We start from the raw sequence: 11968 nt of genomic DNA on the forward strand, positions 1-11968 counted from the left end.
AAGTTGTTGTTTCAAAATGGCGTACATCTGATAAAAAAGAGAAGAATTCAGAAATGATATAAAAGTTGCTACGATTTACAAGCAAAATATATATTTTGTACGGCAATTGCTATCGGTATTAAACGTTTCAATAATTAAAAAAAAAATCATTAAATTACGCCGACTGTATGTTCTGTTTATTAAATACGTCATAAAGATGAAGCAGGAAAAACACGAAAATAGGTGAAAAATACATCGTACAATGCGAAAAAGGAAAGGAATTTGAAGCGAGTACTACAATCTGAAGGCATCTGTTTTTAGTGTTTCTCCACTTTTTAATGATACGCTCATTGGGTGAAAAGTTTGAAATATATCAGTGGATTATGAACCAAGCTTCCAACGCATCTGGTACAACACATACTACTATTACTTTGTTGGACACCAGTAGTGCCTCATTTTCCATGGGATGCGTCAATTCGCTACGTAGTAATGGGAACATTAGTAATGGCGACCATGGCGATGTGTCCAGCTCTACAACGCCATCTCAGTCGCCAGCTTCTTCCACGAGGATGTCGCCACAAACTACAAACAAGATCTTCAACTACGAAGACCTAAAGGATTATGAATTCGCCAATTCTCTCACTTGTGAGGACATCTGCTTATCATTGTGTCGCCAGCTTAAAATATTACCTACGACTCGGTTATTGTTTGGATTACGAGTCTTGGACTCAGAAAATGAATGGGCAATTCCCGGCAATAGTTTGAAGCGTGGTGTTCGCTACTGTTTCCGTATGCGGATTAAAGTTCCGAATATTGATACCCAACTAAAAAACTTGGATAAAGAGGCCTATGAGTATCTATATTGGCAAATTCGTTACGATATAGTAAACGAGAAAATTCCCGAAATACGGCATCCAGAGAAAAAAGATAGTGTGATGGGTTTTGCCGTTATGGATATGTCCATCGATTTGGAAGCAAACAGTACAGCAGCCGAAAGATTGGAGAAAAATTATAAGCGTGAAATAATTGAACAAATAGAAAACAATTATAAACGTTATCTGCCTCACACACTCTTAAAACAGCACAAATATTTTGTGAAATCTAAAATATGTGGATTTTTCAGAAATGTACGGGAAAAGAAGATTGGTTTTACAGAATTCAAATTTTATTATATCTCTGAAGTGTGTAAGTTGGCTTCCAATTATTTAATGGAAATGTATGTTGCTACTGTAAATTATATCCCAAATGATGATCTGTTATCGGACCGCTCACTGGCGGTTGGGAACGATTACAGCGAAAATGGTGGCACGAGAGTTTTTGTAAAATTAGACACTCATGACCACCCAGAGCCTGGCTTGAAAATTTCACGGGAGAAAGTAAAGGTAAGAAAACATGCATGCAAGCTAATCTATATAGAGTACGCATTACATACATTTCTAATATGTTCGAGTGTACATAAGTTTCCAAGCCCGCTGTCTTGTTGCAGCTCAGCTTTTTTTTCTAGATTATAACCAAAAAAGAAAAATTGTTAAACAACTTTACTTCGGCATAGAGCCTGTCTGTCACCTCGCTTAAGGTGCTGTTTTTTTTTCAAAACAAACACCAACCCTGTTATCTTATCAATTTGTTTATGAGGCCAGTTGCTGTGATGATGCTGTGCACTTAAAAGAAATTTTGCTATTGTGCAGCATTAGCAGGGCTCCACGCTTCTTCACTACTGTGGTGAAGTAAGATATATTAGGCGATATTACTTACCCTGGTTATTGGATAACTAAGGTTTTAGCTCACAAATCTTGCTTTCCACTTCTCAAAGTGGTTATAGACAAGTAGAGGCGTTGGTGACTCTCCCTGCTAGGATGATATTTATTGTAGAATTTGCATTAAATAATAAGAGAAAATAATTTGTTATGTTATTTTGTACGAACGAACCAGAAAATAAAAACTGAAAATTTGCTTCAGTCGACGCAATTTTTTTTTAATTAATATAGCTCCAGAATTTTAGATCTTCTGCACGTAAACGAGCTCGAACCGTGTCATTGGATACATTAACACCCATTTTCCATAAAATTGCTTCTGCTTTAACCAACGATAAGCGATGAAAAAACGTTAGTCAAATTATAAAAAGAAGATATTTTTATTTTTAAGTCTTTTCATTACATACAACAAATCTTAGTTCAAATATCATACAATAATCAAAGCTGAGAGTAAAAATATTTAATCGACGATCTTAGTAAAGGCCTTGGAAAAAAAAATCTGACATAGCTAATATTGTGAAATTAACGAAAAATATAATCTATATTAAATAAAATCTATTCCGCTTGTACTTTAAGGGGGAACACCACTGAGAATGCGAGAAAATTAAGTAATTTTCATGATTTTCTTTTATAAGTAGGGATGATTATTTGAGGATCGGACGAATTATAACTTATTTAACATGTGTTCAACAGTAAAAAATCACCTGAGAGCAAAAAATCAAAAAAAATTCTTAATCTATACATCAATTTTTTTTTTATGTTTTGAGAAAATGGTCCAGGTTTGAAAAATGAGTTTGGGGTTTTACCCTTTTTTTGTTTTCGAAAGGCTTGAAAAATATTAATTTTTGTAATTTAAAAAAAAACGGCTATGTACGACAATAGCCGATACGTGAACAAAAATTAAAAAAATTAAAATAAAATCGGTTCATAAGTCTTCGAGAAATCAAGGTCACCGTGTTCAGAAAAGTCGTTTTGAGAAAAACGTGTTTAAAGTTTTCATTGGCCGTTGTAACTCACTATCTGCACTTATTGTATTGGTTATAACTTGGTAAATTTTCAAGATTTTATGTTAAAATTCTTTTTGCATATTTTTGAACATATCTACTTTAAGAAAATGCAAAAAAAAATCGTCTTTTTTTTTAAATCACTGTGGTGTTCCTCCTTAATATAAACATAGACTAATATGAAGATATATATTTATTTTTATGTGTTGTTGTAGTGGACGCTTTTGGCAAAGGTCGAGGATATTTTTGCAATTTGCATTGAGGGTAGTGTGTGCGCTTATTTGGAAATAACCGGATTACCCCAGGGCTATCGCATGCGATTCGAGTCGCAAGTTGAACTAGAATCTTTTATTACATATATAGGAGGTTATTTAAGGTAAGTCAACAACCATAAAGAACCTTTCTCAGCCTCAATATGTATGTATTATGCATACTTAATGGACATGCTTTTATTCACCAATATTTAAAGAGTAACTGCGAAGTGGATGACTGATTTGTGTGCCAACTATCCAACTCCATCTTTGCAAAAACTAAAGGATCTCAAATGCCATGGGCCAATCGGGTATGCCATTCGCACTCTTACAAGCAAATCTTTATTAATTTGATAACTGAAAATCGTTTGCACTGAATGGTTTACATTTTATTACAGTGGTGCTTTTTCTTTTGCCAAATTGCGGGAAAAATCGAAAAAAGGTGTCAGCTGCATAATCCGACAATGCGAAAAAGAATATGATGTATATTATATCGACAAGAATACACAGACGTGAGTAAATTGCTTTTGGAATTTATACTGAATTTCTACTTGACATTTTTTATTCTATTTCCATATGCACAGATCACTAAAAGGCAGGTTAGGGGAGAACATAATCACCACTAAAATAACCAGAGAAAACAACAAATGGCTACTACATTCAAACGAAGGCTTAAAAGCATTTGAAACTTTGAAGGATTTGAAGAATTCTATTTCGCCACAAATGCTGTGGCTTCCACCATCGGAATATGGTATTTAACAACACCTTTGCGCTCATAGATATAATTCATACAGTTATGATTTTCTCATGTTTATTCAGATAAGGCACCACTTCTGCTCATTTGTTTGCCAAAAAATTTACAACCAAAGAAGACTGATACGGAGCTAAGTGAAGCTGAGCTCCGCAAAAGAAAAGTTCAAATATTTGATCGGAAACATGATTTACGATGGTATAAAAGTAAGTGAGGCAAAGCGTTTATGTTTTCAAACGTCAAATGACTTTTATTTTTAACTTAGATACACAACGTATTTGTGACAATGGAAAGATTATGACAGTTCGCGGAGACTGGGTCCAAGACGGTGGTTGTAAAGACGTTAGTGTCATGCTAAAAATCTTTTTGTCGGAAAGTGACCCTAAGGTAACTGATCTTCTAGCCACTCAAATGTATTTTACACTAAGGGTTTCAACAATTTTATATTCACCGGGCTTGTTCGAGCTGCAATCACATCCGCTTTGTTGTACGATTCATTCAAGTATCGCGCGCAATGTGTTTTAAAACGAAGTCATACAAATTTTGTTTGCATGATTGCTTCATTCTTTTCTCTGTAATTTCCAATAGTAAACTACAGTCAATATCGCAATTATTAAGGAAAATATTTATACTAAACTCCATTATTTCTATTTACGTATTCACCTTTACCTATTTCTGTAGAATAAGCGCCGAACGCGAGAAAATAATCAGCTTAGCATCTGCAATGGTATTAGAAACGTTCATAAATGCTGTACAGCCAAAAGAGGTTTAAAACCCCAAGGATAAACTGGGAATGCTTACGGGCATTCCCCCAGGACTCTGCAGATTGCTGCGTAGTCATTTCCACTGATTTTTGTCGTTTCTGCGACCAATCCCAGGAAACTCCAATGCATCTTCTTCTGGAATGTAGCGCTATAGCGCGTAGAAGGTTGAGACATCTCGGCCAACTGCAGCCAGAATAAAGGCACATACGCTCAATCCAGCCCAGCTCCATCCTGACTTTAATAAGGGAACTGGGTTTGGATGAGGAACTGTGATGTGCAGAGAGCGCAAAAACCCATGAGGTCGAAGTGCCAACCTCGAAGTAATCGATCCTGTCTAAAGCTGTAATACTGCCGCTTTTATTGCGCGCCTCGAACAAGCCAATGTTCTTACGTTTTTGTTTTTTACTAACGTATTGATTCGCTATTTCATTCAGCAACATTTTTCTCGTTATAGGAATTCACAGATTTAGCGAGCGTTTGCAGTCAAATTTTTTCTGCACAATTTCTTAAGCTGCACGGTTTGACATTAACTACTCCGTACACCATGGTAATGGAGTACACACCTTACGGGCCGCTTGATGAGTTCCTGCGAAATCATAAAGACAAAATTTCTCTAAAGATGCTAATATCTATAGTGTATGATTTGGTTAGAGGAATCGTATACTTGGTATGAAATATTTGCATTTAAAATAGAATATACGTCATCAGTGACTGTAAATATATTATATCAAATTTCACATTATAGAAAGAGAAAGGATTCTATCATGGATTTATTAGATGCTCTAATATGTTCGTGACGAAATTCGATCCAAAGTCGAACTTGATTGAGGCGAAAATTGGCGATCCTGGAATTCATCGTTCCTATTCTTACGAAGAGTATGTAGAATCCGGCATTATACCTATGTGCATGTGTATATTTGCTTCAAATTTGCTGTGTTTTTGATTTAGTTTGCCGTGGATACCCCAGGAGTATTATAATAATCTCAATGGCGTGCATGGTGATATGTGCGCAGATGAGTGGGCTTTCGCAACGACTATTTGGGAAATATTTGCATATGGTAAGCCCCCATTGGAAGAACTCGAATGTGTTGGAAAATCAAACATGGTTGCCGAAAAGCTATTAATTAATCGTTCCCAAACTGGTGGCATACTAGACAAACCAAGTGAAAGTTGCCCAGACGTTATTTATTTCACCATGTTGGATGGTTGGAGCTTAGACGCTCACAGTCGTTTTCATTATCAAGAAATCTTTGCGAGAATATGCGCCATCAAAGAGAAGGGCACGTCTAACTATGAAACAGTTGTCACCGAAGTATCTGATGATTGTTTTCTGTATGATAGCGATATGTGCTCATCAAATGCTTTAGATAATGGAAATAGTGGGGGCGGTGACACTTTGTCAGATCACTCAACCACACCATTTATTCCCGTCAGTCAACGATTTCAACCTTTTGGTATGCGCCATAATCGACCCTATGATGACACACAATGGGTTATAACCTTGCCAGTGGGAAAAGTGATCATTCATGAACAAATTGGCGAGGGACATTACGGTACTGTGCATTTGGGCGAATTACGTTACAACGAACCAAATACAGCGCCAGAGGAAGTGGCAGTTAAATCATTAAAGACCGGACCTACGGCGAACCCAAAAGATTTCTTACGGGAAATAAAGATAATGCAGGTACTTTAATGTTGATGCATTTATATTTGTCTGCTAGTCCATCAAGCATAGCTTAACCAAACTATTTGAATAATTTTGAATTTTTGCAGTCCCTGAATCATCCGAATGTTGTTAAAATTAAATATTCGGTCAACGAGCCTATTTCTATTATAATGGAATACGTATCTGGAGGTTCTTTCCATGTGTATCTAAGATCTCAGAGGCCTAATTTGACCAATGAAAGGCTGTTGCGTTTTGCCAGTGATATTGCTAAGGTTTGTTAATTTAGTATTTTTTATTAGTCCTTTATTTCAATATTCTTTTCTCCGCTTTTCAATTGCTCGAACATGAAGGGTATGGACTATTTAGCGAGTAAAAAGATTATACATAGAGACTTGGCAACGCGAAACATTTTAGTGGATAAGGATCGTGTCAAAATATCAGATTTTGGATTGGCACAATTCGCGAATGCAGATGGTTACTATCTCGTAGCGAGCCAGCGGGATATACCCATAAAATGGTATTTTAGATGAAAAAAAAATAGAAGTAACTTTTACGAACGACATGATTTGCAGGTATTCGCCGGAGTCTATAGCATACAATAAATTCTCACTGAAGTCAGATGTTTGGTCCTATGGCGTGACGTTGTTTGAAATGTTTTCACGTGGGGAAATGCCGAATCTTGATCCTAAGCGGGAAATAGCTCAAGAGGAGTTTTTGCAGCGACTGCAGCAGGGTGAAAGGTAAGTACACTCTTATATTTAGGGGATAATCAAAACCAAACTCTAATTTGATTTGCCTTGCAACAGTGAAGGAACACAGAAAACACCGTTATAAATACCTACTATGTTAATGTAATATATTTTTACTTTATAGGCTTCAAAAACCAGATTTATGCCCACAAATTGTGTACAACAAACTAATGCTACCTTGCTGGCAAGCTGATCCGAAAGCGCGACCAACCTTCGCCATGCTGCTCAACGCTATACAGACAATCGAAGAAAGAGAAGTCGTTTAAAATGAATAACCTCTGAGCTATTTATCTATGTCAACACCTTTTCGAGCATCTTCTATTCACGTTTCGGCGACAGATAGTTTAATTTATGCATTCTACTTGTGATTAGTATCAAGGTTTACTTGCAATGGTACGCCGCGGCGAGTTTTACTGCATGTAAAAGCTTTACGTTAAAAGTAAACATTTAAACACGTCCCTTCTATTCGCTCCATCGAAAATTTGAACAGTATATATTAATGGAAGTGATCCCATAAAAAAGCGAGTATTTAGCTCAGCTGCCAACAACTGCATGTGTGTATTTAGATCATTTGATAAAAAATTCGAGCTTACATATCTACTAAGTATGTGGCTCCTACTCCACGGTGGACAGTTCAAATATTTTTCATCACATATAACTGCCAGCTCTCCTCCTACGTTAGTAATACGTCCCCTTTACTTATTTTATTATTTTTTTTTGTTTTAGCCATACGCTGATTTGACCAGATAACACGATATGACCTATGAAGAGCTGCCATAATTTCTTCCAACTTTGAAAAATAAATTCGTTAATTGCTTTGCTATAAAAGTTACTATGAACATATTATATGTTCGAGTCCTTTTTCATAATTTGAACTGAAAATCGAAATGTGTATTAGCTTTTCAGGTAGTAAAGTTGCTATTACTATTCACTTCCGCTTAGCCAATTTATATACACAAATGTATGTACATATATACACATATTCGTATATTTTCATTTGTAAGTTTTTAAGTCCAACTAAGTCTAGGCCTATAGCTTATATATGTATGTATATGTAGTTAAGATTTGCATTTTTATTGAAGTGTAAGAATATATTTGCAATGTTGTGTCTTAGTTTCCTTAGAATTAGTTTGGTTTATTTACGTTCAATTTTACCAGAAAATTGTTTTAGTATAACACTCGTATGATATACATACATACATAAATACATTATAAGGACGCCATATCTAAGCTTTTGTGAAATTTTTCTTCGAATAAATTTAAAAATGTTTGGAATAAAATTGTCACATAAATCAAAAACTCTGTGATATCATTGGATTTATGAAATAATACAAGTAGTATATCAGGCGGCAGCCGTAGCCGAATGAGTTGGTGAGTGACTACCATTTGGGAGTGCGTAAGTCGAATCTCAGTCAGTGCATGAAACACCAATATAATAGAAAAAATTGTTTCTAATAGCGGTCGTCGTTCAGCAGGCAATGGTGAACCCACGAGTGTATTTCTGCCATGAAAAAGATCCTTGTAAAAAAACATTTGCCGTTCGGAGTCGGCTTAAAACTGTAGTGTAACGGAAGTGTTTATTATTTTTATATCCGTGAAATCCAACGTAGAACCTCTCTTGCCAACAAGTGCTACTTTGGAGGATCTACTTACCTCTCTCAACGAACAAAACAAACACTTTATAGGGATCTCATCATGCCCGTCCTAACGTATGGCGAAGGAGCTTGGACGATGACAATATCCGATGACGCATCCCTCGTAGTGTTTCAGATAAAGATACTGCGGAAGTTGAGCTGAATGAAGTTTACGAATATTTAGACATAGCGCAGCGAGTAAAGATCCAGCGGCTGTATCCGAATGGATACAAACGTTTCTTCTCTGAAAGTATTCCATGCGGTACCAGCTGGTGGTAGCAGAGGAAGGTGAAAGTATCATCTGCGTTGGAAAGATCAGGTGGAGAAGGACTTGGCTTTACTTGGTGTGTTTAACTGGCGCCGGTTAGCACAAGAAAGAAACGGCTGGTGCTCTTTTTTAAAACCGCTCCTCCTATTTGTGGCGTGCGTCTTGATTTTGTTCTTCAAATGGCAGGGCCGACAGCTTTAAGCCGACTCCGAACATATCTGCCGTTTTTATGTGGAGCATTTCATGGCAGAAATGTACTCGGAGGTTTGCCATTGCCTGCCGAGGGGCGACCGCTATTGGAAAAAACTTTCTTCATTTTGGTGTTTCACGGAAGTTCGAACATACGTACCCCGGATGGTAGTCACGCACCGACCCATTCGGCTACGGAGACCGGTCAACATTAAATTTATTAAAAAAGGCGCAGACAAGATCGTTGTAAATAAAGCCAAAATTGGCGCTGCAATTCTTATTGCTATTGTTTTGAATAGAAAGCAAAAAGATAGACAGAAAAAAACGGGTTTGCTTTGTAGAACGAAGTTTACGTCTTTACACTATCGGTTCCAAGTCACCTGAACGACCCGGATTTATATCCAACCAGCGCCTGTCACTCCACAAGTATTCCAATACATAATGGGGAATATTTATGCTGCTATAACAAAAACAGCTTGAACACTTCCTCTCCAATGGGAAATTCACAATTTGTGATACCAGTCATACTGGTACAATCGCAAAAAATATCAAACTCGTTCTAACATTGCACCAGCAGCCTGGCAATCGAACCACAAGCACATAGGGGTAACACTCTACATGCGTGTTCTTGTCACTAAAGAAATAATTTTAAGTGAAATTTGTCTGAATAATAATAAAAAATAAAACAAATAATTGAATTGCCGGAAAGCCGTCTTTACCAAGGCTTCCACTTTTAATCTACAGAAATATTATTAAAACAGGCAAGCGGTACTTTTAACCACACACTTCGGACTAACTGCTTATTGGTTATAGGCACACTGGGCCACGGCTATTTGTTATGAAGATCCCTCTGCGTTTTTCTTTTTTAGTACTTCCATGACACCCGCAAAATTTGCAATTTTCTTTTTCGTAGATTTTGGTGTTGAGTTTTGACTCCTCACTCGCATTTGAGGTTGAGCTACATCGTCACTAAAGTCAAAGTCGTTTTTAGCTGCCGGTCTGAAAGTAAAGGAGATAATTCAGTGTAGCTACTACTACTAGTATATGAATATTTTGAATATATTTAGATATTTTATATCAACTTACTCTGATTCAGCATTCGCTGTTGCTGTTGGTTCAATTTTAGGGGTTGATCCAGTCGTTTCCGTACATATTTGTTGACGACCTGGAAATTGCCACTGCAACTCCGGTATTGTACCCTTCTCTAGCATCACATAGAGGTTTTCCAATTCTTCAGCCCCCGGTATAAAAAACTCTTCGTTATTTGAGTTAAAACACTCTACGGAATTATCTTCGGCAGTCATGTGGTGAAAGTCTTGTTACAGGATACCGAAGGAAAAATGTTTATAATAAATAAACAGATTATGTAGATATTGCAGTCCAGAAGCAAACTATTGGTAAACAAACTTGTGCTGCAATTAGTCACGAACAGCGAATTCGTACGTAGGTTTTTTGGTTTGGCAGCCGCATCGCACGTAGAAACAATGATGCGCCTAAGACGAAAACGCAGAATTTCCCATGGGATTGCTTTGCCAGATTGCCAAAATGAGATGTTTATTTACATATCAATTTGAAAATTATGTAGGATTTTTTTTGCATTTTTCAATCAGCAATACTCTGAAAATAAATTATTTCCATCACTTTAATAGATTCGCCTTGTTTCTACTTTTACGAATCGGGACGATATGCGCTGTGGGTAGTGTGTACGGCAAACGTTATTAAGTGTCAGCTAACACGATCAAACTAATGAGAGGACAATGCAAATGAAAGCTCACCCACCTAAACGTATGAAGGTTACACGTAAGGAATACGTATGTAATGCGAGAAGTTTTGATTTTTACCGTGAAACCATCTCAGCTGATGGCAGATGTTTAATAATGTTAATTATAGATAAATGAGCTTCTTTGTACTTATTTCTAACCAGCAAAGAAAGAAAGGAGCTTTTCCAAAACTAAAAGCACCCTGGGAGGGCCTACACAAGGTAATTAAAAGATTAAACGATTTGTTGTATTGTATACAGCAATGCAAAACTAGATAGGAGAATGTCAAAGTAGTTCACCTGGGGAGATAGACTTAAGTGGAGGGCAATCGAACAAATCACGAATATTCGAAACAACTGGTAACAATATAAAGCGAATGAGATACAAAATAAAAAACATTAATGCCAGATGACAAGATAGAAGTTGCCAGAAAATACGAGCTGCCACATCTATAAAAGCAGAGGTGTATGTCCACAAAGTATTAGTCTTAAGTTAACCGTGTGCATATGTAAACGTACAGTAAATTGTTTACGTATTGATATTAGCAAGTTGTGTTGCCTTTAATTTGCCATCCAGTGTTTCAACTTAGAAAAATTACAGAGGCACATTTCATTTGGAGGAAAACGTATCCGTATCATGGGCTTTTCCAGAAAAAAAACGATTATATTGGTTCAAAGAAAAGTTGAATAAAGAAAAAAAAAAAAATGTTGTAAAAGAAGGCTTCTAAATAGACTAGAGTACGCTGAACCTGAAAAATGTATGTAGTTTGTTTAACCATAACCTAAGTACTGAGCCAAAAATATAGGTATTGTGACCCCATGTTATTAAATCATTGTGACCCTCAATGATAAAACGTATATATGCATCACGAGTACTCCGCATTAAGCCCGAAAATATTTATTAAATATTAGGCGTACTCACATCAATTTCATTACTTTAATGGTTTGTCAGTTGGCAGTTCAGCAATGTGTTTTGCTGTGAGTGGCCTGTTCTTTTGATTTGGTATTGTTTTTTCGCACTAGTGGAATCACATGCAAATTTGCTTTGTTTTATCCACTGGAAGAAAACAAGATTGTAAAAATTAGTCACATACTTTTTTATTGAATTTTTGATATTTTGAACAGAAGCATCGCGTCTGATCATCAAATGCCAATTGTTAAACAGCTGATTATTATTTTGCCAATTGTCGATCAAATTGC

The 11968-nt window shown here is 36.4% G+C and overlaps 2 protein-coding genes across 2 annotated transcripts; one reads left to right on the forward strand and one right to left on the reverse strand.

Annotated features, from left to right (window-relative positions):
• LOC128856921 (tyrosine-protein kinase hopscotch) lies at nt 1-8196 on the forward strand. The gene is made up of 14 exons (XM_054092365.1): nt 1-1361; nt 2953-3113; nt 3207-3299; nt 3387-3500; nt 3573-3739; nt 3808-3945; nt 4005-4126; nt 4958-5170; nt 5249-5379; nt 5452-6187; nt 6277-6441; nt 6520-6686; nt 6742-6909; nt 7043-8196. Exons 1-14 carry the CDS (start codon nt 318-320, stop codon nt 7182-7184), a joined length of 3561 nt encoding a protein of 1186 aa, XP_053948340.1. The 5' UTR covers nt 1-317; the 3' UTR covers nt 7185-8196.
• A 1506-nt stretch (nt 8197-9702) lies between these two features.
• On the reverse strand, nt 9703-10470 carry LOC128856925 (uncharacterized). Its single transcript, XM_054092372.1, has 2 exons — nt 10096-10470; nt 9703-10008 (listed from the first exon to the last, which is right to left on the reverse strand). Exons 1-2 carry the CDS (start codon nt 10311-10313, stop codon nt 9846-9848), a joined length of 381 nt encoding a protein of 126 aa, XP_053948347.1. The 5' UTR covers nt 10314-10470; the 3' UTR covers nt 9703-9845.
• Nucleotides 10471-11968: the final 1498 nt, after the last annotated feature.

Source organism: Anastrepha ludens, chromosome 3 (genome assembly GCF_028408465.1).
Source record: "Anastrepha ludens isolate Willacy chromosome 3, idAnaLude1.1, whole genome shotgun sequence".
In the NCBI taxonomy this organism is placed as follows: Eukaryota; Metazoa; Arthropoda; class Insecta; order Diptera; family Tephritidae; genus Anastrepha; species Anastrepha ludens.

Excerpts from the sequence above, each read along its gene's own strand:
- LOC128856921 (XM_054092365.1), top strand. The coding sequence starts at position 318 with ATGATACGCTCATTGGGTGAAAAGTTTGAAATATATCAGTGGATTATG. Across the intron at positions 3,501-3,572 it reads ATCGACAAGAATACACAGAC|ATCACTAAAAGGCAGGTTAG; the intron begins GTGAGTAAATTG and ends CCATATGCACAG. Across the intron at positions 3,740-3,807 it reads GCTTCCACCATCGGAATATG|ATAAGGCACCACTTCTGCTC; the intron begins GTATTTAACAAC and ends ATGTTTATTCAG.
- LOC128856925 (XM_054092372.1), bottom strand. The coding sequence starts at position 10,313 with ATGACTGCCGAAGATAATTCCGTAGAGTGTTTTAACTCAAATAACGAA. Across the intron at positions 10,009-10,095 it reads ACAGCGAATGCTGAATCAGA|ACCGGCAGCTAAAAACGACT; the intron begins GTAAGTTGATAT and ends CTTTACTTTCAG.